Here is a 23257-nt window from a genome sequence, read left to right as displayed (position 1 = left end):
CTTGCCAATGGTGAGGCCGCATTCTTGCCAATGGTGAGGCCGCATTCTTGCCAATGGTGAGACTGCATTCATGCCAATGGCGAGGCCTCATTCATGCCAATGGCGAGGCCGCATTTATGCCAATGGCGAGGCCGCATTTATGCCAATGGCGAGGCCGCATTCATGCCAATGGCGAGGCCGCATTCATGCAAATGGTGAGGCTGCATTTATGGGCACTGATTAGGCTGCATTCATGGGCACTGATTAGGCTGCATTCATGGGCACTGACCCTTATTTTGCTTCACAGTTCTTTATTTAGTGAATTGAAGGTGTGTGTTATACACTAATAAATACAGTAGGGTAGATTCAGGTAGGGGAGCGCACTGCTACGGAGGCGCAGCGTACCGTTTTTACGCTACGCCTCCGTAAATTACTGGAGCTACGCTTCATTCACGAAGCATTTGCTCCGTAATTTGCGGCGGCTTTTCGTAAAAAGGGCCGGCGTAAGCGCGCGTAATTTAAATGATCCCGTAGGGGGCGTGGATCATTTAAATTAGGCAGGTTCCCGCGCCGAACGTACTGCGCATGCTCTGTCGGGAAAATTTCCCAACGTGCATTGCGGTAAATGACGTCGCAAGGATGTCATTTGCTTCGACGTGAACGTAAATGGCGTCCAGCGCCATTCACGATTCACTTACGCAAAAGACGTAAATTTCAAAATTCGTGACGCGGGAACGACGTGTATACTTACCATTGGCTGCGCCTTCTAATAGCAGGAGCAGCCTTACGACGGAAGCGACGAACGCAAACGACGTAAAACACGACCTTATGGCTCTTATGCCAGTCATATCGTAGGCTGCATTCTTACGATGGCCGCTAGGGGGCGTTCCCGTTGTGGTCAGCGTATAGTATGCAAATTGCATACTAACGCCGATTCACAACCCTACGCGAGCCCCGCGTACGCAGTTTACGTCGTTTGCGTACGTCAGGTTTCGCGTAAGGCTGCTCCTGCTAATAGCAGGGGCAGCCAATGTTACGTATACCCGTCGTTCCCGCGTCGCGAGGTTTAAATTTTACGTCGTTTGCGTAAGTGAATCGTGAATGGCGCTGGACGCCATTCACGTTCACTTTGAAGCAAATGACGTCCTTGCGACGTCATTTGCCGCAATGCACGTCGGGAAAGTTTCCCGACGGAGCATGCGCCCTACGCTCCGCTCGGGAACGCGCCTAATTTAAATGATTCCCGCCCCCTACGGGATCATTTACATTAGGCGCCCTTACGCCGGGCAATTTTGAGGAGCGCCCACGCAAATTACGTGGCTACTGCTTCATAAATGAAGCGTAGCGCAGATAATTTGCGTAGGCGCAGGGTAAAAAAGGTACACTGCGCCTCCGTAAGGAGCGCGCAGCTGTACCTGAATCTACCCCAGTATGTTAAAAATCAAAAAAAAAATAACAGGAGCTCACTGTATGCCGAAGCAGTGTGAAGATCCATTTTGTTGTAATCTTTGATGGATCTGATGAAACAATATTCAACCCAACCAGCACCTGAAAACGTTGGGGCCAGTCAGCTGCGATAACATTCAAACATAGTTTGGCATTCAAACTATCTTAAAGTGGATATAAACCAGATACTGTCAGGGGGCGTGGCTTGCCGTGTCACGTGACTGATCGCTGTTCCCAACGACAGGGAAACACGATCAGGGACAGTGTCACTAGGCAGAACGGGGAGATGTTGTGTTTACACACACAACATCTCCCTGTTCTTCAGCTCTGTGACACGATTGCGGGACACCAGCAGCGATCTGATCCGTGGATCCCGTGGGCGTACCTTTACGCTCTTTTGCCTGTCCGTGCCATTTTGTCGGCGTAAAAGTGCGTGTGCTGGTCGGCAAGTGGTTAAAAAATCAATATTTTTTGCTAGAAAATTACTTGGAACCAGGGCTGAAACGATTAATCGATAAAAATCGATAATGAAAATCGTTGTCAACGATTTTCATTATCGATTAGTTGGTCCGCACCTTCCGTCGGTCCGCTCGCCCATTCAAAAAATCCTCCTGTCCCGTGATAACAGGCGCCGCCGTATTACGAGGCACGTCCGCGCCGCATGTCCACGCCTCTCCTCTGACGTCAGCTCCCCACTGATCTCAGCCCCACCCGCTGCTGCCTCGAGGGAACAGAGGCTAGAAGCAGCGGTGCCCCAGCATTGGTGTTCCTGGGAGGAATAGTGCCCCAGCATTGGTGTTCCTGGGAGGAATAGTGCCCCATCATTGGTGTTCCTAGGAGGAATAGTGCCCCATCATTGGTGTTCCTAGGAGGAATAGTGCCCCATCATTGGTGTTCCTGGGAGGAATAGTGCCCCATCATTGGTGTTCCTGGGAGGAATAGTGCCCCAGCATTGGTGTTCCTGGGAGGAATAGTGCCCCAGCATTGGTGTTCCTGGGAGGAATAGTGCCCCATCATTGGTGTTCCTAGGAGGAATAGTGCCCCATCATTGGTGTTCCTAGGAGGAATAGTGCCCCAGCATTTGTGTTCCCGGGAGGAATAGTGCCCCAGCATTGGTGTTCCCGGGAGGAATAGTGCCCCAGCATTGGTGTTCCCGGGAGGAATAGTGCCCCAGCATTGGTGTTCCCGGGAGGAATAGTGCCCCAGCATTGGTGTTCCCGGGAGGAATAGTGCCCCAGCATTGGTGTTCCCGGGAGGAATAGTGCCCCATCATTTGGTGTTCCCGGGAGGAATAGTGCCCCATCATTTGGTGTTTCTGGGAGGAATAGTGCCCCAGCATTTGTGTTCCCGGGAGGAATAGTGCCCCAGCATTGGTGTTCCCGGGAGGAATAGTGCCCCAGCATTGGTGTTCCCGGGAGGAATAGTGCCCCATCATTTGGTGTTTCTGGGAGGAATAGTGCCCCAGTATTGGTGTTCCCGGGAGGAATAGTGCCCCATCATTTGGTGTTCCCGAGAGGAATAGTACTGCTGCAAAGTTGTGTAATGTTAAATGTTTTTTAATCTGCAGCTTGAGTGCAACACTCAGTTTTTTCCTTATTACTGTTAAATAAACGAAAAATTCCACATTACGCTTTTTTAATGATTTTATCCGATTAATCGTAAAAATAAATCGGCCGATTAATCGATTATGAAAATAATCGTTAGTTGCAGCCCTACTTGGAACCCCCAAACATTATATATATTTTAGCAGAGACCCTGGGGAATAAAATGGCAATTGCTTCAATATTTTCTATGTCACACTGCATTTGCCCAGCAGTCTTTCAAATGCAATTTTTTGGGGAAAAAATACACACACACACACACAGTAAAGTTATTGTTACTGTTTTTTTTTTAATGTGAAAAATTATTGTTACGGCTGTGAGAATCGTGAAAGAAACGTGATCTATCTTCTAAGCAAAAAAAATGCGATTCACATTTTAGCCAGAATCGTGCGGCTCTAGTAGCGACCCTGCAGGTGTCACCATAGTAACCAGCTTCATATGGTGGCACACAGAGAAGAGGAGCCAAGAGTGCCAGGGGGGGGGGGGGGGGACTGCAGAAGAGGAGGACCTGGGCTGTTCTATGAAATACCATTACACAGAGCAGATAAGTATACCACATTTATTATTTTATTACATTTTTACAATTCGGCACTGCGTCACTTTAACAGACAATTGCGCGGTCGTGCGACGTGGCTCCCAAACAAAATTGGCGTCCTTTTTTCCCCACAAATAGAGCTTTCTTTTGGTGGTATTTGATCACCTCGGCGGTTTTAATTTTTTGCGCTATAGACAAAAATAGAGCGACAATTTTGAAAAAAAATGCAATATTTTTTACTTTTTGCTGTAATAAATATCCCCCAAAAATATATATAAAACAATGTTTTTTCCTCAGTTTAGGCCGATACGTATTCTTCTACCTATTTTTGGTTAAAAAAAAAAAAAATCGCAATAAGCGTTTATCGATTCTGGTTGCGCAAAATTTATAGCGTTTACAAAATAGGGGATAGTTTTATTATTTTTTTTTTTTTTTACTACTAATGGCGGCGATCAGCGATTTTTTTCGTGACTGCGACATTATGGCGGACACTTTGGACAATTTTGACACATTTTTGGGACCATTGTCATTTTCACAGCAAAAAATGCATTTAAATTGCATGGTTTATTGTGAAAATGACAGTTGCAGTTTGGGAGTTAACCACAGGGGGCGCTGTAGGAGTTAGGGTTCACCTAGTGTGTGTTTACAACTGTAGAGGGTGTGGCTGTAGGAATGACATCATCGATCGAGTCTCCCTATAAAAGGGATCACTCAATCGATGCAGCCACCATAGTGAAGCACGGGGAAGCCGTGTTTACATACGGCTCTCCCCGTTCTTCAGCTCCGGGGAGCGATCTTGATGGGGCGGCTATAAACAAATAGCCGCGCCGTCGTCCCGGATCGCTCCCCGAGGATTTCCGACCGCCGCATGTAGCAGGGGGGGGGGTCCCGATCGGACCCCCGGCCCACGTCTAAGCAGGCACATACAGGTACGTTGATGTGCCTGTCCGTGCCATTCTGCCGACGTATATATACATGCAGAATGGCACGGACAGGCACATTGGCGTACATGTACGTCCCTGCCTAGACGTGGGTCGGGGGTCCGATCGGGACCACCCCCCCCCCCTTAGTACATGCGGCAGTTCCTGTGGCTTCAGGAGCGATCCGGGACGAGGGCGCGGCTATTCGTTTATAGCCGCCCCCTCGCGATCGCTCCCCGGAGCTGAAGAACGGGGAGAGCCGTATGAAAACACGGCTTCCCCGTGCTTCACTGTGGCGGCTGCATTGATCGTGCGATTTCTTTTATAGGGAGACTCGATCGATCACGTCAGTCCTACAGCCACACCCCCCTACAGTTGTAAACACACACTAGGTGAACCCTAACTCCTACAGCGCCCCCTGTGGTTAACTCCCACACTGCAACTGTCATTTTCACAATAAACAATGCAATTTAAATGCATTTTTTGCTGTGAAAATGACAATGGTCCCAAAAATGTGTCAAAATTGTCCGAAGTGTCCGCCATAATGTCGCAGTCACAAAAAAAAAAAAAAAAATAATAAAAAAAAAAAAATCGCTGATCGCCGCCATTAGTAGAACAAAAATTATTAATAAAAATGCAATAAAACTATTCCCTATTTTGTAAACGCTATAAATTTTGCGTAAACCAACCGATAAACGCTTATTGCAATTTTTTTTACCAAAAATAGGTAGAAGAATACGTATCGGCCTAAACTGAGGAATAAAATGATTTTTTTTTATATATTTTTGGGGATATTTATTCTAGCAAAAAGAAAAAAATATTGATTTTTTTTTCAAAATTGTCGCTCTATTTTTGTTTATAGCGCAAAAAATAAAAACCGCAGAGGTGATCAAATACCACCAAAATAAAGCTCTATTTGTGGGAAAAAAAGGACGTCAATTTTGTTCGGGAGCCACGTCGCACGACCGCGCAAATGTCAGTTAAAGCGGAGTTCCGGACACAATTTCACTTTTTACATATAAATACCCCTGTAATACACAAGCTTAATGTATTCTAGTAAAGTTAGTCTGTAAACCAAGGTCCGTTTTGTTAGGTTGTTACAGCATTTAGACACTTTATAAAATAGAAATTGACTGGGGCCATCTTAAGTGTGGGCATCATGAAGCCAGACTGTATGACTTCCTGGATTTCAGCCTCTCAGATCTCGCACATGCTCAGTGCTGCACAAGCAGTGTCAGATCAGGTTTCAGCACCTGTGCTGTCCAAGTCACATGATTCTTTGAGACTGGGGAGTGCACAGACTCCTGGAAAGTTACACCCACTACATTCCCAGGAGTCTGTGCGGTGTAGGTTAGGAAGCATTAAGCACCTAGGTGCAGGAAGTGGGAAGATTAACTATTCTGCCTAGCAACAACACTTTGAAGGCATCTAAAAAATATATTTTTTTTCGTAAAGGACTAATGACATTTTTTTTAAAACTACTGATGTAATGTTATATTTATGGGTGGAACTCCACTTTAAAAGCGACGCAGTGCCGGAAGCTGAAATTTCGCCTGGGAACGAAAGGGGGTTTATGTGCCCAGTAAGCAAGTGGTTAAAAAAAAGGACAGCACTACAAGTCACAGCAACATAAAATAAAACCTGACACTGACGCATTTCGCACTGAAACTAGTGCTTAGTCGTAGCTTTTTAGCTAGGACTAAGCACTAGTTTCAGTGCGAAACGCGTCAGAGGTCGGGTTTTATTTTATGTTGCTGTGACTTGTAGTGCTGTCCTTTTTTTTTTTCATAAAGGTTTAGAGTGCGGCTGTCCAGAAACAATTTTTGTTCCTGCACTAAGGTAAAGGAAGCTATTTAGGGGAAAAAAAATAAATAAAAATTGTTAAGCCCCTTTAACCACTTGCCGACCGCGCACCGTCGTTATACGTCCACAAGGTGGCTCGGCTGGGCGAGAGCACGTAATATGACGTCCTCTCTCCCAGCCGCCACTAGGGGCGCGCGCGCCCCCCGCTCGCCCCCGACTCCCGTGCGTGTGCCCGGCGGGCGCGATCGCCGCCGGGCACACGCGGTCGCTCGGTACAGAGCAGGGAACGGGAGCTGTGTGTGTAAACACACAGCTCCCGGTCCTGTCAGCAGGGGAAATGCTGATCTTCGGTTCATACAATGTATGAACAGAGGATCCGTGTTTCCCCAAGTGAGGCAACCCCCCCCACAGTAAGAACACACCCAGGCATACTTAACCCCTTCCCCACCACCTAGTGTTAACCCCTTCACTGCCAGTGGCATTTTTATAGTAATCCAATGCATTTTTATAGCACTGATCGCTATAAAAATGCCAATGGTCCCAAAAATGTGTCAAAAGTGTCCGAAGTGTCCGCCATAATGTCGCAGTACCGAAAAAAAAAAAAAAAAAAAAAAAAATCGCTGATCGCTGCCATTACTAGTAAAAAAAATATAATAAAAATGACATAAAAATACTCCCTATTTTGTAAACGCTATAACTTTTGCGCAAACCAATCAATAAACGCTTATTGCGATTTTTTTTTACGAAAAATACGTAGAAGAATACGTATCGGCCTAAACTGAGGAAAAAAAATGTTTTTTTATATATTTTTGGGGGATATTTATTATAGCAAAATGTTAAAAATATTCATTTTTTTCAAAATTGTCGCTCTATTTTTGTTTATAGCGCAAAAACTAAAAACCGCAGAGGTGATCAAATACCACCAAAAGAAAGCTCTATTAAAAAAAGGACGCCAATTTTGTTTGGGAGCCACGTCGCACGACCGCGCAATTGTCTGTTAAAGCGACGCAGTCCCGAATCGCAAAAAGTACTCTGGTCTTTGGGCAGCAATATGGTCCGGGGGGGTAAGTGGTTAAACAGGATCAGAACATATTGGGTGGAGTTGCAATATCATTTACAAAATTTCGATACCCTCTCCATGGGTTTTCTGATGTTTAAGAAGAGTGGCGTTATTGTTGAAAGATTTGGCACACTTAGAACAAGAGTAAGGCTTCTCCCCCAAGTGAGCCCTCTGATGTGTGATGAGATTTGTGGTACGAGTGAAACTTTTCCCGCACTCTCGGCACGAAAAAGGCTTCTCCCCCGTGTGGATCCTCCGATGTCTCACTAGAAGCGACTTGCGATTGAATAATTTCCCGCAGTCGTTACAGGAAAATGGTTTCTCCCCTGTATGGATCCTCTGGTGAGCCACAAGTGCAGACTTCTGGGAAAAACCTTTCCCACATTCGGGACAGACTGCCCTGTTGGACTCTCTGTGACTTTTCTGATGCTTGACAAGGAACATTTTTGAGCAGAATTCTTTCCTGCATACCGGACAAGACAATTTAATTCCTTTATGTCCCTGTTGATGCTTCACAAGGTCTGATTTTTGAATAAAGCTTTTGCCGCAATCCACGCAGGTAAATGGCTTTTTGCCACTATGGCTCAATTGGTGTCTGATGTAATGAGAGTGTTGATTGAAGCATTTCCCGCACATCGTACAAGCAAAGGGCTTTTCCCCAGTGTGAATCATCTGGTGCCTCAAGAGAGCCGACTTTAGACTGAAACGCTTCCCACATTCTGAACAAAGGAAAAGCTTTTCGCCGCTGTGAATTTTTCGGTCCAATTTGTAAGAAAAATCTTTTCCACGGTCTTCTTGGTTGACCAATTGGTGTCCATCATCAAGGCCAGAGCTACAGACTAAGTTCTGCCCGCAGTCCAAAAAACCTTCCGAGTTGTCCACTTGACGTTCACCATTATGGGAGCTCCCAGCTTGGCGGTCCCGAATGTCGACTTCGCGTTCAGCAAGATTGGAAGTACCACCAACATTTTTTATGGAATCTGAAGACGGGCCTACTCTCTCTTCGTTGTGCGTTCTTTGGGAACTTGGATCTTGTGAATCAGAATCAATGGAGTCGACCCAACACGTATTGTCTCGTTGATGGCCATCAAGATTTGTGAAACTGGAAAAAGTTTTTGAAGAGATTTCTTTGTGCATTTGTTGATGCTTTGTAAGATGCGATTTACAAGCAAATGTTTTCTCGCAGTCGACACAAGTCCACTGCGGATTGCTAGAGCGACCAGTCAAAGATTTTGGGGTTGGCGAGGGATTCATGCGCGTTTCTTGTCCCAAAAAATTGGCCAACTTTTTGTCAAAAGCCTTAACAGCCGTGTTGATCTCAGTAACTGGCGTTTGAATATTTAAAGCATTTGTGTTGTACATCAAAATGTAAGTAGATGGCCACTCAGTCTGCGTTCCCTTTGTGGCTTCTGGTTGTCCACCTTGACGCGAGTTGAGATCATGTCCACTTTGAGTGCCAACAGTGTCCGTCTGCTTATTTGTTAGGGTCAGACCTCTGCAATTTCCGGTACTGGCTGCTGCTTCTGTTGTATTATTTTGTGACTTACATTCAATCAACAGTCCTTCTTTATCAAAAATTTTTGTATATCGTCTTACAAAAACATTGGAGGCTTCTGAAATGGGTAACAGTGTCAAGCTTCCGGGTTCACAGTCATCTGTTAAGAAAACATGTGGAAGTTTAATATGATAGTTTACGGTAGTAAAGAATTCATGCACAAAGTTCAAACCATAAAAACATAGGGCCATATTCTCCTAGATTTCCCGCGGGCGGCGCGTAAGCCATTTACACTCCGCCGCCCCAACCTACAGGAGCAAGTGCTGTATTCCCCAAACACTTGCTCCGTAGTTTGGGGCGGCGGAGTGTAAATGGCCCGGCGTAGCCACGTGTATCTCCAAGGGGGCGGCTTCTATTTAAATTAAGCGCGCCCCCGATTCTAACGAACTGCGCATGTGCCGGGCTTAAAATAGCCCAGTGCGCATGCTCCAGTTCTCGGCGTAAAACGTCAATGACGCCGACGTGTGCGTCATTGACGTAAAGTCGTATTCAAGAACGACTTAGGGAAACGACGTAGCCGACGGAAAAACACGACGCGGACCCGACGCCATACTTAACATGGCCTACGTGGGACTTGCGTAAACGTACCCTTCATATAGCAGGGGTAAGTTTACGCTTACGCAAACGACGTTAGCGACGGTTACGCGACGCGAAATCGTTCGGGAATCGGCGTATCAGGCTCATTTGCTTAAACAAATGAGACCTGAACGTAAAAAACGCCATCTAGCGGCGACCGGCGTAATTACATTTAAGATCCGACAGTGTAAGTGACTTACACATGGCGGATCTTAAGTGTATCTATGCGAAAATGATTCTAAGAATCAGTCGCATAGATACACGGGCCAAAAAAGAGAGATACGATGGAGTATCCTGAGATACTCCATCGTATCCTTACTCAGAATATGGCCCATAGACCATCCAAAACTAAAATACAGTAGAACCTCGGATTACAAGCATAATCTGTTCTCGTGATCCAAAGTGCTTGCATATCAAAGCGAGTTTTCCCATTGAAGTCAATGGAAACGAAAATAATTTGCTCCGCATTGACTTCAATGGCATGCAATACCGCATGTGGCCAGAGGTGTGGGGGTGGGGGCGCTGGAGAGCCTCAAAAACACACAGAAAGGCCTGAGGACAGCTTGGCTGACCTCGGTAAACCTTGGAAAGGCTTGGGAACTGACTTTTTCCAAGTCTTTCCGTGCATTTCCGGCGCCCCCCACATCAGGCCACACGCGGTACTGCATACTGCTGGGGCTTGAATCCTGCACATTTCCACTGTACTTGTCTTAAAGGGTTAGTAAAAGCAAAAAAAAAAGATTTCTTAAAAAAATAAAAACATGTTATACTTACCTCCACTGTGCAGTTCGTTTTGCACAGAGTGGCCCCGATCCAGGCATGAGCCTGTGCAAAGGACAGACGTCACAGGGGGGTGGGTGAATGGGCGTGTAAATGGGTGGGTAAATGGGAGTGAATGTATAAACTAACCAATCTGAATGCATATGTTTTGTGATGTCATTTGCCAATAAAAAGCAGCTCCCCATGCTGCAGAGAGATCTCTCCACCTTTGGGAACAAAGCAAGCAGACTCTTAGGTGGATTCAAGTACCCCGCCGCATCTTTGCGGCGGCGTATCGTATTTACACTACGCCGCCGTAAGTTAGCTAGGCAAGTACTGTATTCACAAAGTACTTGTCTGCTAAGTTACGGCGGCGTAGCGTGAATAGGCCGGCGTAAGCGCGCCGAGTTCAAATGAGGATGAGGGGGCGTGTTTTATGTAGATTAACTGTGACCCGACGTGATTGACGTTTTTTTACGAACGGCGCATGCGCCGTCCGTGTACATATCCCAGTGTGCATTGCGGCAAAGTACGCCGCAAGGACGTATTGGTTTCGACGTGGACGTAAATTACGTCCAGCCCTATTCACGGACGACTTACGCGAACAACATAAAATATTCAAATTTCGGCGCGGGAACGACGGCCATACTTAACATTACTAGTCCAGCTATTTGATGGAATAACTTTACGCCTGAAAATGCCTTACGCAAACGGCGTATCTTTACTGCGACGGGCGCACGTACGTTCGTGAATAGGCGTATCTAGTGATTTACATATTCTACGCCGAACGCAATGGAAGCGCCACCTAGCGGCCAGCCTAAATATTGCACCCTAAGATAGGACGGCGCAAGCCGTCGTATCTTAGATAGGTTTAAGTGTATCTCAGTTTGAGAATACACTTAAACTTAGGACGGCGCAGATTCCGAGTTAGGTCGGCGTATCTACTGATACGCTGGCCTAACTATCTGAATCTAGCTATAAGTGTCCATTCTTGCATTTTAATTTGAGCCAGCAAGCAGTACAGGTTATCCTGTATTGAGACAGGGCCCCCCATCGTTATCATTTATTAATGCATAGATTGCTTTAAGGTGAAAACTCCTTTAAAGCGGGGGTTCACCCTATCGACGGGAAAAAATTTTTTTTTTTTTTCTTTTACCTTAAAATCAGGCATTGTAGCGCGAGCTACAGTATGCCTGTCCCGAATTTTTTACCCCCGTACTCACCTTGTAGTCGTCCATCGAAGATACCAGGGAATGGGCGTGCCTATGGAGACGGAGGATGATTGACGGCCGGCTCTGGCGCGTCACGCTTCTCCGGAAATAGCCGAAATAGGCTTGGTCTTCACGACGCGTGCGCATAGCCTGTGCGCAGGCGCCGTGAAGAGCCGAGACCTACTCCGGCTGTCTTCGGGGAGAGTGACGTGCCAGGGCCGGCCGTCAATCATCCTCCCTCTCCATAGGCACGCCCATTCCCCGCGGGAGCCGAAATCTACGATGGACGACTACAAGGTGAGTACGGGGTTAAAAAAATCGGGACAGGCATACTGTAGCTCGCGCTACAATGCCTGTCTCGATGGTAAAATGTGTCGGGGGGGGGGGGTGAACTACCGCTTTAACCACTTGACCTCCGAAAACGTTTTACCCCCTTCATGACCAGAGCATTTTTTTTTGCTATTTAGCACCGCGCTACTTTAACTGGCAAGTGCAACACTGTACCCAAATGAAAGCAGCTTCAGCCTGCCTCCAATGCGTTTTGCCCTGCTCCCGGGGGGCAGAGCAAAATGCATCGGGGGCATGGCCTGGACGGAGCTGGGCTGAAGCCACTTTCACTTAGATTACATTCGGGCTTTGTTGGTGTGCAGTGACTATGGGGGTTTGGCTGTTCTTTATTGACTGCATGCATTGAGCAAGGATGGACTCTTTCCATGCCAGCACCTTCCATCCCCGGCATGGTTCACTGGAAATGTAAATGGCACCTGAAGCTTCCCTAATTTATGAGCACACAGTCAATGCCCCAAGCTGCATCCTGGTTGATGCACTTAACCCCCGGACCATATTGCTGCCCAAAGACCAGAGCACTTTTTGCGATTCGGCACTGCGTCGCTTTAACTGACAATTGCGCGGTCGTGCGATGTGGCTCCCAAACAAAATTGGTGTCTTTTTTTCCCACAAATAGAGCTTTCTTTTGGTGGTATTTGATCACCTCTGCGGTTTTTATTTTTTGCGCTATAAACAAAAATAAAGCGACAATTTTGAAAAAAAAAATGAATATTTTTTACTTTTTGCTGCAATAAATATCCCCCAAAAATATGGTTTGCGCAAAAGTTATAGCGTTTACAAAATAGGGGGTATTTTTATGTCATTTTTATTAATATATTTTTTTTACTAGTAATGGCGGCGATCAGCGATTTTTTTTCGGTACTGCGACATTATGGCGGACACTTGACACATTTTTGGGACCATTGGCATTTTTATAGCGATCAGTGCTATAAAAATGCATTGGATTACTATAAAAATGCCACTGGCAGTGAAGGGGTTAACACTAGGGGGCGGGGAAGGGGTTAAGTATGTTCCCTGGGTGTGTTCTAACTGTAGAGGGGGTGGCCTCACTAGGGGAAACACTGATCTTCTGACCATACATTGTATGAACAGAGGATCAGCGTTTCCCCCCCCTGACAGGACCGGGAGCTTTGTGTTTACACACACAGCTCCCGGTCCCCGTTCTGTAACGAGCAATCACGGGTGCCCGGCGGCGATCGCGCCCGCACGGGAGTCACGGACGAGCGGGGGCACACGTGCCTCCGGCGGCGCGCATGCGCCCCTAGTGGCCACTAAAAGAGCCGACGTAGAGCTACGGGCTCTCGCCCAGGAGAGCCGACCTGCCGCCGTAGAATGATGGCGGCTGGTCGGCAACTAGTTAAAGGGAGGACCCTCTTCCATATCCAGGTGGTCTAGCAGGTCTTGCCTGGGATGGATAATGTGATATGCTGTATTGAAAACAACCTTTGTGAGTAGAAGATATACAGCGACCCAACACTGACTGCAAAGGAACTGAAAAACGTATCTTACCCAACGAGCGTGGGTCGCCATCACAGCGATCTCCATCATGATGGTGGACATTCTCCGAAACATCTTCCGCCTACAGAACCAAGACATGTTAGCGTTACTCTTCCACAGCATTGCCGCCACCCCCCCACCAATTCAGAATTTTACTACTGGATAACCTCCCGTAGTTCCCGACATCGCTCACCTCGCGGGTCAGCAGCGCAGCCATCTTGTTGATGACCTCTAGTACTTTCTTGCTATTTCTCTCAGGTATCCGAGAGGGAGGATGTGGTTTTTCATTGGGGCGACGGGTGGATGTCGCAATGTCACCAGAGATCTTCTTCACCACCATGTAGTCCTGTGTATTAAGCGATAGATTCAGATACAAAAATATCAACTTACACCTCAGCGCCGGAAAGTTTTACCCCCTTCATGACCAGGCCATTTTTTGCTACTTAGCACTGCGCTACCTTAACTGGCAATTGCTCGGTCATGCAATGCTGTACCCAAACCAAATATATATCTTGGGCTAGATTCAGGTAGCTGCGCCCCTTCTTACGGCGGCGCAGCGTATCGTATTTACGCTACGCCGCCGCAACTTACAGGAGCAAGTGCAGTATTCACAAAGCACTTGCTCCGTAAGTTGCGGCAGCGTAGCGTAAACGGGGCCGGCGTAAGCCCGCGTAATTCAAATGTGGAAGGGGGGGCGTGTTTTATGCCAATATGTGATGACCTGACGTGATTGACGGCATGCGCCGTCCGTGTACATATCCCAGTGTGCATTGCTTCAAATGACGTTGCAAGGACGTCATTGGTTTTTCGACGTGAACGTAAATTACGTCCAGCCCTATTCGCGAACGACTTACGCAAACGACGCAAAAAATTCAAATTTTGAAGCGGGAACGACGTCCATACTTAACATTGGCTGCGCCACCTAACAGCAGGAGCAACGTTACGCCGAAAAAGCCTTACGCAAACGACGTAAAAAACTACCGCCGGGCGCACGTACGTTTGTGAATCGGCGTAACTAGGTAATTTGCACACTCTATGCCGAAAACGACGGAAGCGCCACCTAGCGCCCAGCGTGAGAATGCACCCTAAGATACGACGGCGTAAGAGACTTATGCCAGTCGTATCTTAGGCTACAGTCGGCGTATCTTGCTTTCTGAATACAGAAAGAAGATACGCCGGCGCAGCTTTTAATTTACGCGGCGTATCTATGGATACGCCGGCGTAAATCGTTGCTGAATCTAGCCCCTTGTTTTTTTTTGTTTCCAACACAAATCAAGCTTTCTTTTGCTGGTATTTGATGACCATTGTTAATTTTTTTTATTATATAAAAACCAACAAAAATTGTAGAAAAAAAACAACAATATTTTTACTTTTTGCTATAAAACATATCCAATAAAAAAAAAAAAGAAAAAGAAATCCCAAAAAGTGTATGTCAACCGATTCCCGACTGGCTCCTGTAGATATACTTCGGCAGAATGGCATGGCTGGGCAAAGTGATGTATATATACACGTCACTTTGAAATTCCCATCGTGCGGGCGCGCGCCCCTGCCGCATGCTCCGTGCCCATGGGACCCAATGTCCGCCGGTGTCCTGCAATCGGGTCACAGAGCTGCGGAGAGAGGCAAGTGTAAACAAGGCATCTCCCCGTTCTGCCTAGTGACAGTGTCAATGATTGTCTGTTCCCTGCGATCGGGAACAGCGATCAGTGACGTGTCACATGTATCCACGCCCCCTAACAGTAAGAATCACTCCCTAAGGCACACTTAACCCCTTCAGTGCCACCTAGGGGTTAACCCCTTCCCTGCCAGTGTCATTTTCACAGTAATCAGTGCATATTTATAGCACTGATCGCTGTAAATAATGACAATGGTCCCAAAAATGTGTCAAAAGTGTCCGCCATAACATCACAGTCACGATAAAAATCGCTAATCGCCGCCATTACTAGTAAAAAAAAAAAATAAAGAGGAAAGGGAGGGAAAGAGGAAAGGAGGGAGGAGAGGGAGGGAAAGAGGAAAGGAGGGAGGAAAAGAGGAAAGGAGGGAGGAAAAGAGGAAAGGAGGGAGGAAAAGAGGAAAGGAGGGAGGAAAAGAGGAAAGGAGGGAGGAAAAGAGGAAAGGAGGGAGGAAAAGAGGAAAGGAGGGAGGAAAAGAGGAAAGGAGGGAGGAAAAGAAAGAAAGGAGGGAGGAAAAGAAAGAAAGGAGGGAGGAAAAGAAAGAAAGGAGGGAGGAAAAGAAAGAAAGAAAGGAAGGAAGGAAGGAAGGAAGGAAGGAAGGAAGGAAGGATAGGAAGGATAGGAAGGATAGGAAGGAAGGATAGGAAGGAAGGATAGGAAGGATAGGAAGGAAGGATAGGAAGGATAGGAAGAACATAAACATTACTAGCCTCTTCCTCACCTCTCCAGTCAGCAGGTAGATGATCTGCAGAGTGAGCTGTAGAATTTGTTCAGTCATATGACTCTCGTCACTCTTCATTTCCATTGGGATTTCAGGGTGCTCCTTGTACGTCCGACTATCTTCAGGTTGAATTGTTACTACATTTTTATTCAGATAAACCTGAACAGATATGCAAAGATGAATTAAAAAACAAAAACAAAAAACAGAATTTTTGGTTTACCGGTACATCACAAGACACTTCATAATCATAACTACTTGGGATGTCCCATATCCTTCCTTCCTTCATGATCAATGATAACAAAGCAACAAGGCCAACATGCCCAAAACACACAATAAGGGAGAACCCCACCTAGCAAATTAAAGCCCCACAGGGACAAAGGGGACTGGGTGGAAAATCTGTGTGACGCCCATTAAAAAGAAATCCTCAACAAAATGCACATGTATGAAGGGCTAGCCTCTAGGAGCAGAGGACGTGGGGGCCAGTTCTTCTTACAAAACTGGGATGTAGGCTTAATTCTTATGAAAGGAATTCTTCTTAGATTCCGAAAGGTGTCACTGGATTCTGGTCTATCACCATTCCCATGTTCTTTAGGTTTAAGAGCAAGGATGCCCCAAACAAGCATTTCACCACTCAATTTGTTTCTTGCTGAAACGTTTGGCCGATCAACACTGAGTCATGGGATCTTTTTTTTTTTAATAAATAGATTTTTGGAGAGACAGCAGTACCAGAATATCAAATAGACAAGTCAACATAGGGTAAAGCAGGGCTCGACAAATCCCGGGCGCCAGGTCGCCATGGCGACTAGAAATAGGGCCCTGGCGACTTGGCTTGGAAGGTGAGCTGGCGCCATCTGGTGGTGGCCGTTGGTATTACAAGCTAAGCATTACAAGTTAAACAGCAATTCTAATGTCATTTTTCACTATTTTCACTGCCATCTTCTTCCCTCTAATTAGAACCCCCAAACATTATATATATTTTTTATCCTAACACCCTAGAGAATAAAATGGCGATCGTTGCAATACTTTCTGTCACGCCGTATTTGCGCAGCGGTCTTACAAGCGCACTTTTTTTGGGGAAAAAATTACACTTTTTTTAATAAAAAAAAATAAGACAACAGTAAAGTTATCCCCATTTTTTTAAATATTATGAAAGATAATGTTACGCCGAGTAAATTCATACCCAACATGTCACGCTTCAAAATTGCGTCCGCTCGTGGAATGGCGACAAACTTTTACCCTTTAAAATCTTCATAGGCGACGTTTAAAAAAATCTACAGGTTGCATGTTTTGAGTTACAGAGGAGGTCTAGGACTAGAATTATTGCTCTCACTCTACCAATCGCGGCGATACCTCACATGTGTGGTTTGAACACCGTTTACATATGCGGGTGCTGCTCACGTATGGGTTCGCTTCTGCGCGCAAGCTCGTTGGGACGGGGCGCGTTTTCTGGCTCCTAACTTTTTTAGCTGGCTCCTAGATTCCAAGCAAATTTGTCAACCCTGCTCTAAAGCATTTATTGAGATGTTCTTGGAAAAAACTTCCAGGAACTGCTAGATGGCGGGACCCCCTTGATCCGAATCTCTGGAATGGAACACACGCTTTGCTCAAACATAGAGAGTTTGGCAAACTGCTACCATAGGCTGAAAAGCTGCTCCAACCAGGGAGGACACCTTAAAGAGCCTCTTACTCGTGGTGTATTTAAAAATCAGGACCTCATACACCAGAACCTTACGTCAGGGCTCGACAAAATCCGGGCGCCCGGTCGCAAGTGTGACAAGAAATTATTGCGACCTGGCGCCCGGGGAAGCTTAGGCCTGCAGAAAGCCGCAAAGCCATGGCCTCAATTACCGGCTGGCGGCTTTGCGGCCTTCTGCAGGCCTAAGCTTCCTTCTGTGATCTGGTGCCATCTCGTGGTGGCAGTTGGCATTACAAGTAAAACAGCAGTTCTAATGTCTCCTATCATGTCCGCAGTCTCTGACCCTCTCTCGTATCATGTCCACAGTCTCTGACCCTCTCTCGTACCATGTCCGCAGTCTCTGACCCTCTCTTCTATCATGTCCACAGTCTCTGACCCTCTCTCGTACCATGTCCGCAGTCTCTGACCCTCTCTTCTATCATGTCCACAGTCTCTGACCCTCTCTCGTACCATGTCCGCAGTCTCTGACCCTCTCTTGTATCCCGTCCGCAGTCTCTGACCAGCTCTCGTATCATGTCCACAGTCTCTGACCCTCTCTCGTACCATGTCCGCAGTCTCTGACCATCTCTCGTATCATGTCCACAGTCTCTGACCCTCTCTCGTACCATGTCCGCAGTCTCTGACCCTCTCTCGTACCATGTCCGCAGTCTCTGACCCTCTCTCCTATCATGTCCGCAGTCTCTGACCCTCTCTCCTATCATGTCCGCAGTCTCTGACCCTCTCTCGTACCATGTCCGCAGTCTCTGACCCTCTCTTCTATCATGTCCACAGTCTCTGACCCTCTCTCGTACCATGTCCGCAGTCTCTGACCCTCTCTTGTATCCCGTCCGCAGTCTCTGACCAGCTCTCGTATCATGTCCACAGTCTCTGACCCTCTCTTGTATCATGTCCGCAGTCTCTGACCCTCTCTCCTATCATGTCCGCAGTCTCTGACCCTCTCTCCTATCATGTCCGCAGTCTCTGACCCTCTCTCCTATCATGTCCGCAGTCTCTGACCCTCTCTCCTATCATGTCCGCAGTCTCTGACCCTCTCTTGTATCATGTCCGCAGTCTCTGACCCTCTCTTGTATCATGTCCGCAGTCTCTGACCCTCTCTTGTATCATGTCCGCAGTCTCTGACCCTCTCTTGTATCATGTCCGCAGTCTCTGACCATCTCATGTATCATGTCCGCAGTCTCTGACCCTCTCTTGTAAATGTTTTTACAGTATCTTACTATTTCTTGTATCATGTCCGCAGTCTCTGACCCTCTCTTGTATCATGTCCGCAGTCTCTGACCCTCTCTTGTATCACGTCCGCAGTCTCTGACCCTCTCTTGTATCATGTCCGCAGTCCCTGACCCTCTCTCCTATCATGTCCGCAGTCCCTGACCAGCTCTTGTATCATGTCCGCAGTCCCTGACCAGCTCTTGTATCATGTCCGCAGTCCCTGACCAGCTCTTGTATCATGTCCGCAGTCCCTGACCAGCTCTTGTATCATGTCCGCAGTCCCTGACCAGCTCTTGTATCATGTCCGCAGTCTCTGACCAGCTCATGTATCATGTCCGCAGTCCCTGACCAGCTCTTGTATCATGTCCGCAGTCTCTGACCCTCTCTTGTATCATGTCCGCAGTCTCTGACCCTCTCTTGTATCATGTCCGCAGTCTCTGACCCTCTCTTGTATCATGTCCGCAGTCTCTGACCCTCTCTTGTATCATGTCCGCAGTCTCTGACCATCTCTTGTATCATCCCAATAGTCTATGGCCATCCTGTTGTGTGTCTGCTGTCTCAGGGATTGAATGTTGACGTAAATCGTAACGTTTTTAAATAACAAACATGGCCCCTACTTTTCTCCAGTAGGGAGGAGAAGACTGTACCTCCACAACAAAAGCAGGTGAGGATCTGCCATCTACAGGTCTATAAAGCTTGCATTGACTTGAAACAGATTTGTTCAGCAGAATAAAACTGAAGTTCGGACAGTTTTATCAGTAGCTGCATTCCTGATGCAAAAATACATTATTCAATACACAGAATATTGCACATTTAGAGCTGACCAATAAGACAGGACTTGCACCGTGCGGGCCAATAAATACAAAAACACAGACCTGAAGTGTCCCTGGAGTGTCCCCATCCCCCTCTTCCCTTACTGTCACAGCGGCTTCCATCTAACCATCACAACACACACACGCGCTAGACACCCGCGCAGGCGCACTTGAAGACAAATGGCCCAGGACCCGAGAACTGCGCGTGCGCCTTGCCAGAACGTGATGCCGTTTTTGCCAGAACGCGATGCCGTCTTGCGACCATGTTTGAAATGGGCACCTGTACAATACGACCGCGCTGTAACGCTGAAATTCACTTCGATTTTTGTGACTGGAGATGGGAAGACACTTGTATGTTTGGGAGACAATATATTACTGAATGTAGAATGGACAAAATGATATTTGCAGCTACATGGGCTGGAGGCTTGCCAGGAACACTGTGGTTGTGAGGCAGGTGCTTATTAACCGCTTGCAGAGCAATTTTTTTTAACCGCTTAATTAACCAGTGTGATTTTTACATTTTCACATACAAGTTATAGAATCAGCATTTGTTTCTAGAAAATTTACACATAGGGGGCTAGATTCAGAAAGAATTAATGTCGGCGTATCTATTGATACGCCGCGTAAATTCAAAGCTGCGTCGGCGTATCTTCTTTCTGTATTCAGAAAGCAAGATACGCCGAAATTAGGCTAAGATCCGACTGGCGTAAGTCTCTTACGCCGTCGTATCTTAGTTGCATATTTACGCTGGCCGCTAGGTGGCGCTTCCGTCGATTTACGCAAAGAATATGCTAATTAGGTAGATACGCCGATTCAGAAACGTACGTCCGCCCGGCACATTTTTTTACGTCGTTTACGTTCGGCTTTTTCCGGCGTAAAGTTACCCCTGCTATATGAAGCGTATCCTATGTTAAGTATGGACGTTGGGCCAGCGTCAAATTTTCCGTCGATTACGTTGTTTGCGTAAGTCGTTCGCGAATAGGGCTGTACGTAAGTTACGTTCACGTCTAAAGCGCTGACGATTTTTGGCGTAATTTCGAGCATGCGCACTGGGATTCTTTCACGGACGGCGCAAAAAACGACAAATACGTGGGGTCATAAGTAATTTAAATAAAACACGCCCACATCATCCACATTTGAATTAGGCGGGCTTACGCCAGACCACATACGCTACGCCGCCGTAACTTAGGGCGCAAGTTCTTTATGAATATGGAACTTGCTCCCTAAGTTACGCCGGCATAACATATCTCAGATATGTTACGCCGGCGTAACTTAGGGCGCAAGTTCCATATTCATAAAGAACTTGCGCCCTAAGTTACGGCGGCGTAGAAAATTACGCCAGGCTATCTGAATCTAGCCCATACTGTATATATAATATGGATTTTCTGAAAGCATATATATATATATATATATGTGCATGAAACAGAACAAAATAGAATAGAGAAATAAAAGAACACAATAAAATAAAATAGAATAAAAAATAAAGGAATATAATATAATCGAATAAAAAATTGAATAGAAAGACTATAACCATCTTCTAAAATTTGAATTTCGAATAGAATAAACAATAGAAAAGCCTAGAATTAAATAGAAAGAATATAACCGTTTTCTAAAATTAGAATTTCAAACAGAATACATTTTTTAACCACTTAAGCCCCGGACCAATATGCTGCTAAATGCCCAAAGGCGTTTTTACAATTTGACACTGCGTCGCTTTAACAGACGATTGCGCGGTCGTGCGACATGGCTCCCAAACAAAATTGACGTCCTTTTTTTCCCACAAATAGAGCTTTCTTTTGGTGGTATTTGATCATCTCTGCTGTTTTTAGTTTTTTGCGCTATAAACAAAAATAGAGCGACAATTTTGAAAAAAATGCAATATTTTTTACTTTTTGCTATAATAAATATCCCCCAAAAACATATATAAAAAAACATTTTTTTTCCTCAGTTTAGGCCAATACGTATTCTTCTACCTATTTTTGGTAAAAAAAAATCGCAATAGGCGTTTATCGATTGGTTTGCGCAAAATTTATAGCATTTACAAAATAGGGGATAGTTTTTTTTTTTTTACTACTAATGGCGGCGAACAGCGATTTTTTCCGTGACTGCGACATTATGGCGGACACTTCGGACAATTTTGACACATTTTTGGGACCATTTAAATTGCATTGTTTATTGTGAAAATGACAGTTGCAGTTTGGGAGTTAACCACAGGGGGCGCTGTAGGAGTTAGGGTTCACCTAGTGTGTGTTTACAATTGTAGGGGGGTGTGGCTGTAGGTGTGACGTCATCGATCGAGTCTCCCTATAAAAGGTATGACACAATAGATGCAGCCGCCACAGTGAAGCACTTCTTCAATGGCAAACCCTAATCCTAACCCTACCCCTAACCCTGGGCCAGATTCACGTAGCTGAGCGGCGGCGTAACGTATCGTAGATACGTTACACCGCCGCAAGTTTTCATCGCATGTGCCTGATTCACCAAGCACTTGCGATGAAAACCTACGCCGGCGGCATCCGGCGCAAGGCGGGCCAATTCAAATGGGCGTGTGCCATTTAAATTTGGCGCGCTCCCGCGCCAGACCTCCTGCGCATGCTCCGTTTCTTAACTCCCGCCGTGCTTTGCGCGCCGTGACGTCATTTTTTCCGAACGGCGTCTCGCTTAGCGTACTTCCGTATTCCCGGACGTGTTACGCAAACGACGTTAAATTTTAAATTTCGACGCGGGAACGACGGCCATACTTTAGACAGCAATACGATTGCTGACTAAAGTTAAGGCACCCAAAACGACGACTAACTTTGCGACGGGAAACTAGACTAGCGGCGACGTAGCGAACGCGAAAAACCGTCGTGGATCGCCGTAACTCCTAATTTGCATACCCGACGCTGGTTTACGACGCAAACTCCTCCCAGCGGCGGCCGCGGTACTGCATCCTAAGATCCGACAGTGTAAAACAATTACACCTGTTGGATCTTAGGGATATCTATGCGTAACTGATTCTATGAATCGATCGCATAGATAGAAACAGAGCTACGACGGAGTATCTGAGATAGCACTGATCCCTGTGTTAGTGTCACTGGTCCCCAAAAAGTGTCACTTAGTGTCAGATTTGTCCGCCTCAATGTCGCAGTCCTGCTATAAGTCACTGATCGCCGCCATTACTAGTAAAAAAAAACAAAAACAAAAAAAAATTCCATAAATCTACCCCATAGTTTGTAGACAGTATGGCCCAGATTCTCAAAGGGCTTTCTCAAACGCCATTTGCGCCGTCGTAAGTCCTAATCTGGGCCGTCGTATCTATGCGACTGATTCTTAGAATCAGTTACGCATAGATATCCATTAGATCTGACAGGCGTAAGGCTCTTACGCTGTCAGATCTTGAATGCAATTTTTTTTCCCGCCGCTAGGTGTCGCCTCGTCGTTTTCCCTGTCGTCTATGCAAATTAGCTATTTACGCAAGATTCCCGAACGTACACGCGGTCGACGCAGTGAATTTACGACGTTTCCGTAAGCGTAAATTTGCCCCTGCTATATGAGGGGTACGTGTACGAAGGTCCGTCGTATGCCATGTTAAGTATGGCGTCGGGTCAGCGTCGTCTTTTTCCGTCGTTTTCCTAACTCGTTTGCGAATAGGACTTTATGTCAATGACGCTCACGTCGGCGTCATTGACGTTTTCCGTCGTGAGCTGGAGCATGCGCACTGGGCTATTTTTACGCCCGGCGCATGCGCAGTTCGATCGGCGTGGGAGCGCGCTTAATTTAAACACAAGCCGCCCCCTTTGTATTTTACGCGGCCTTACGCCGGGCCATTTACACTACGCCGCCGCAAATTACGGAGCAAGTGCTTGGAGAATACGGC

General features: G+C 46.5%; 1 protein-coding gene across 2 annotated transcripts; it reads right to left on the bottom strand.

Moving 5' to 3' along the window:
- Positions 1–7300: 7300 nt before the first annotated feature.
- On the bottom strand, positions 7301–19584 carry LOC120909325 (zinc finger protein 2 homolog). 2 transcript variants are annotated; one of them, XM_040321073.1, is made up of 5 exons: positions 19504–19584; positions 15685–15843; positions 13484–13636; positions 13303–13372; positions 7301–8999 (listed from the first exon to the last, which is right to left on the bottom strand). In XM_040321073.1, exons 1-5 carry the CDS (start codon positions 19519–19521, stop codon positions 7399–7401), a joined length of 2001 nt encoding a protein of 666 aa, XP_040177007.1. In that variant the 5' UTR covers positions 19522–19584; the 3' UTR covers positions 7301–7398. The 2 variants fall into 2 exon arrangements, with proteins under 2 accessions (XP_040177007.1, XP_040177006.1); XM_040321072.1 differs by having other exon boundaries at positions 19462–19580.
- Positions 19585–23257: the final 3673 nt, after the last annotated feature.

Source organism: Rana temporaria, chromosome 8, assembly GCF_905171775.1.
Source record: "Rana temporaria chromosome 8, aRanTem1.1, whole genome shotgun sequence".
In the NCBI taxonomy this organism is placed as follows: Eukaryota; Metazoa; Chordata; class Amphibia; order Anura; family Ranidae; genus Rana; species Rana temporaria.
Note: the sequence above shows the minus strand (reverse complement) of the source record. Positions and strands in the feature narration are given on the sequence as shown.

Bases quoted from the DNA above. Each gene is read 5' to 3' on its own strand.
- LOC120909325 (XM_040321072.1), bottom strand. From the start codon at position 19,521: ATGGAAGCCGCTGTGACAGTAAGGGAAGAGGGGGATGGGGACACTCCA. The intron at 15,844-19,461 runs GTCTGTGTTTTT...ATATCTGTTCAG, and splicing joins ACACTCCAGGGACACTTCAG to GTTTATCTGAATAAAAATGT. The intron at 9,000-13,302 runs GTAAGATACGTT...TTTTCTTAACAG, and splicing joins TGGCGACCCACGCTCGTTGG to ATGACTGTGAACCCGGAAGC.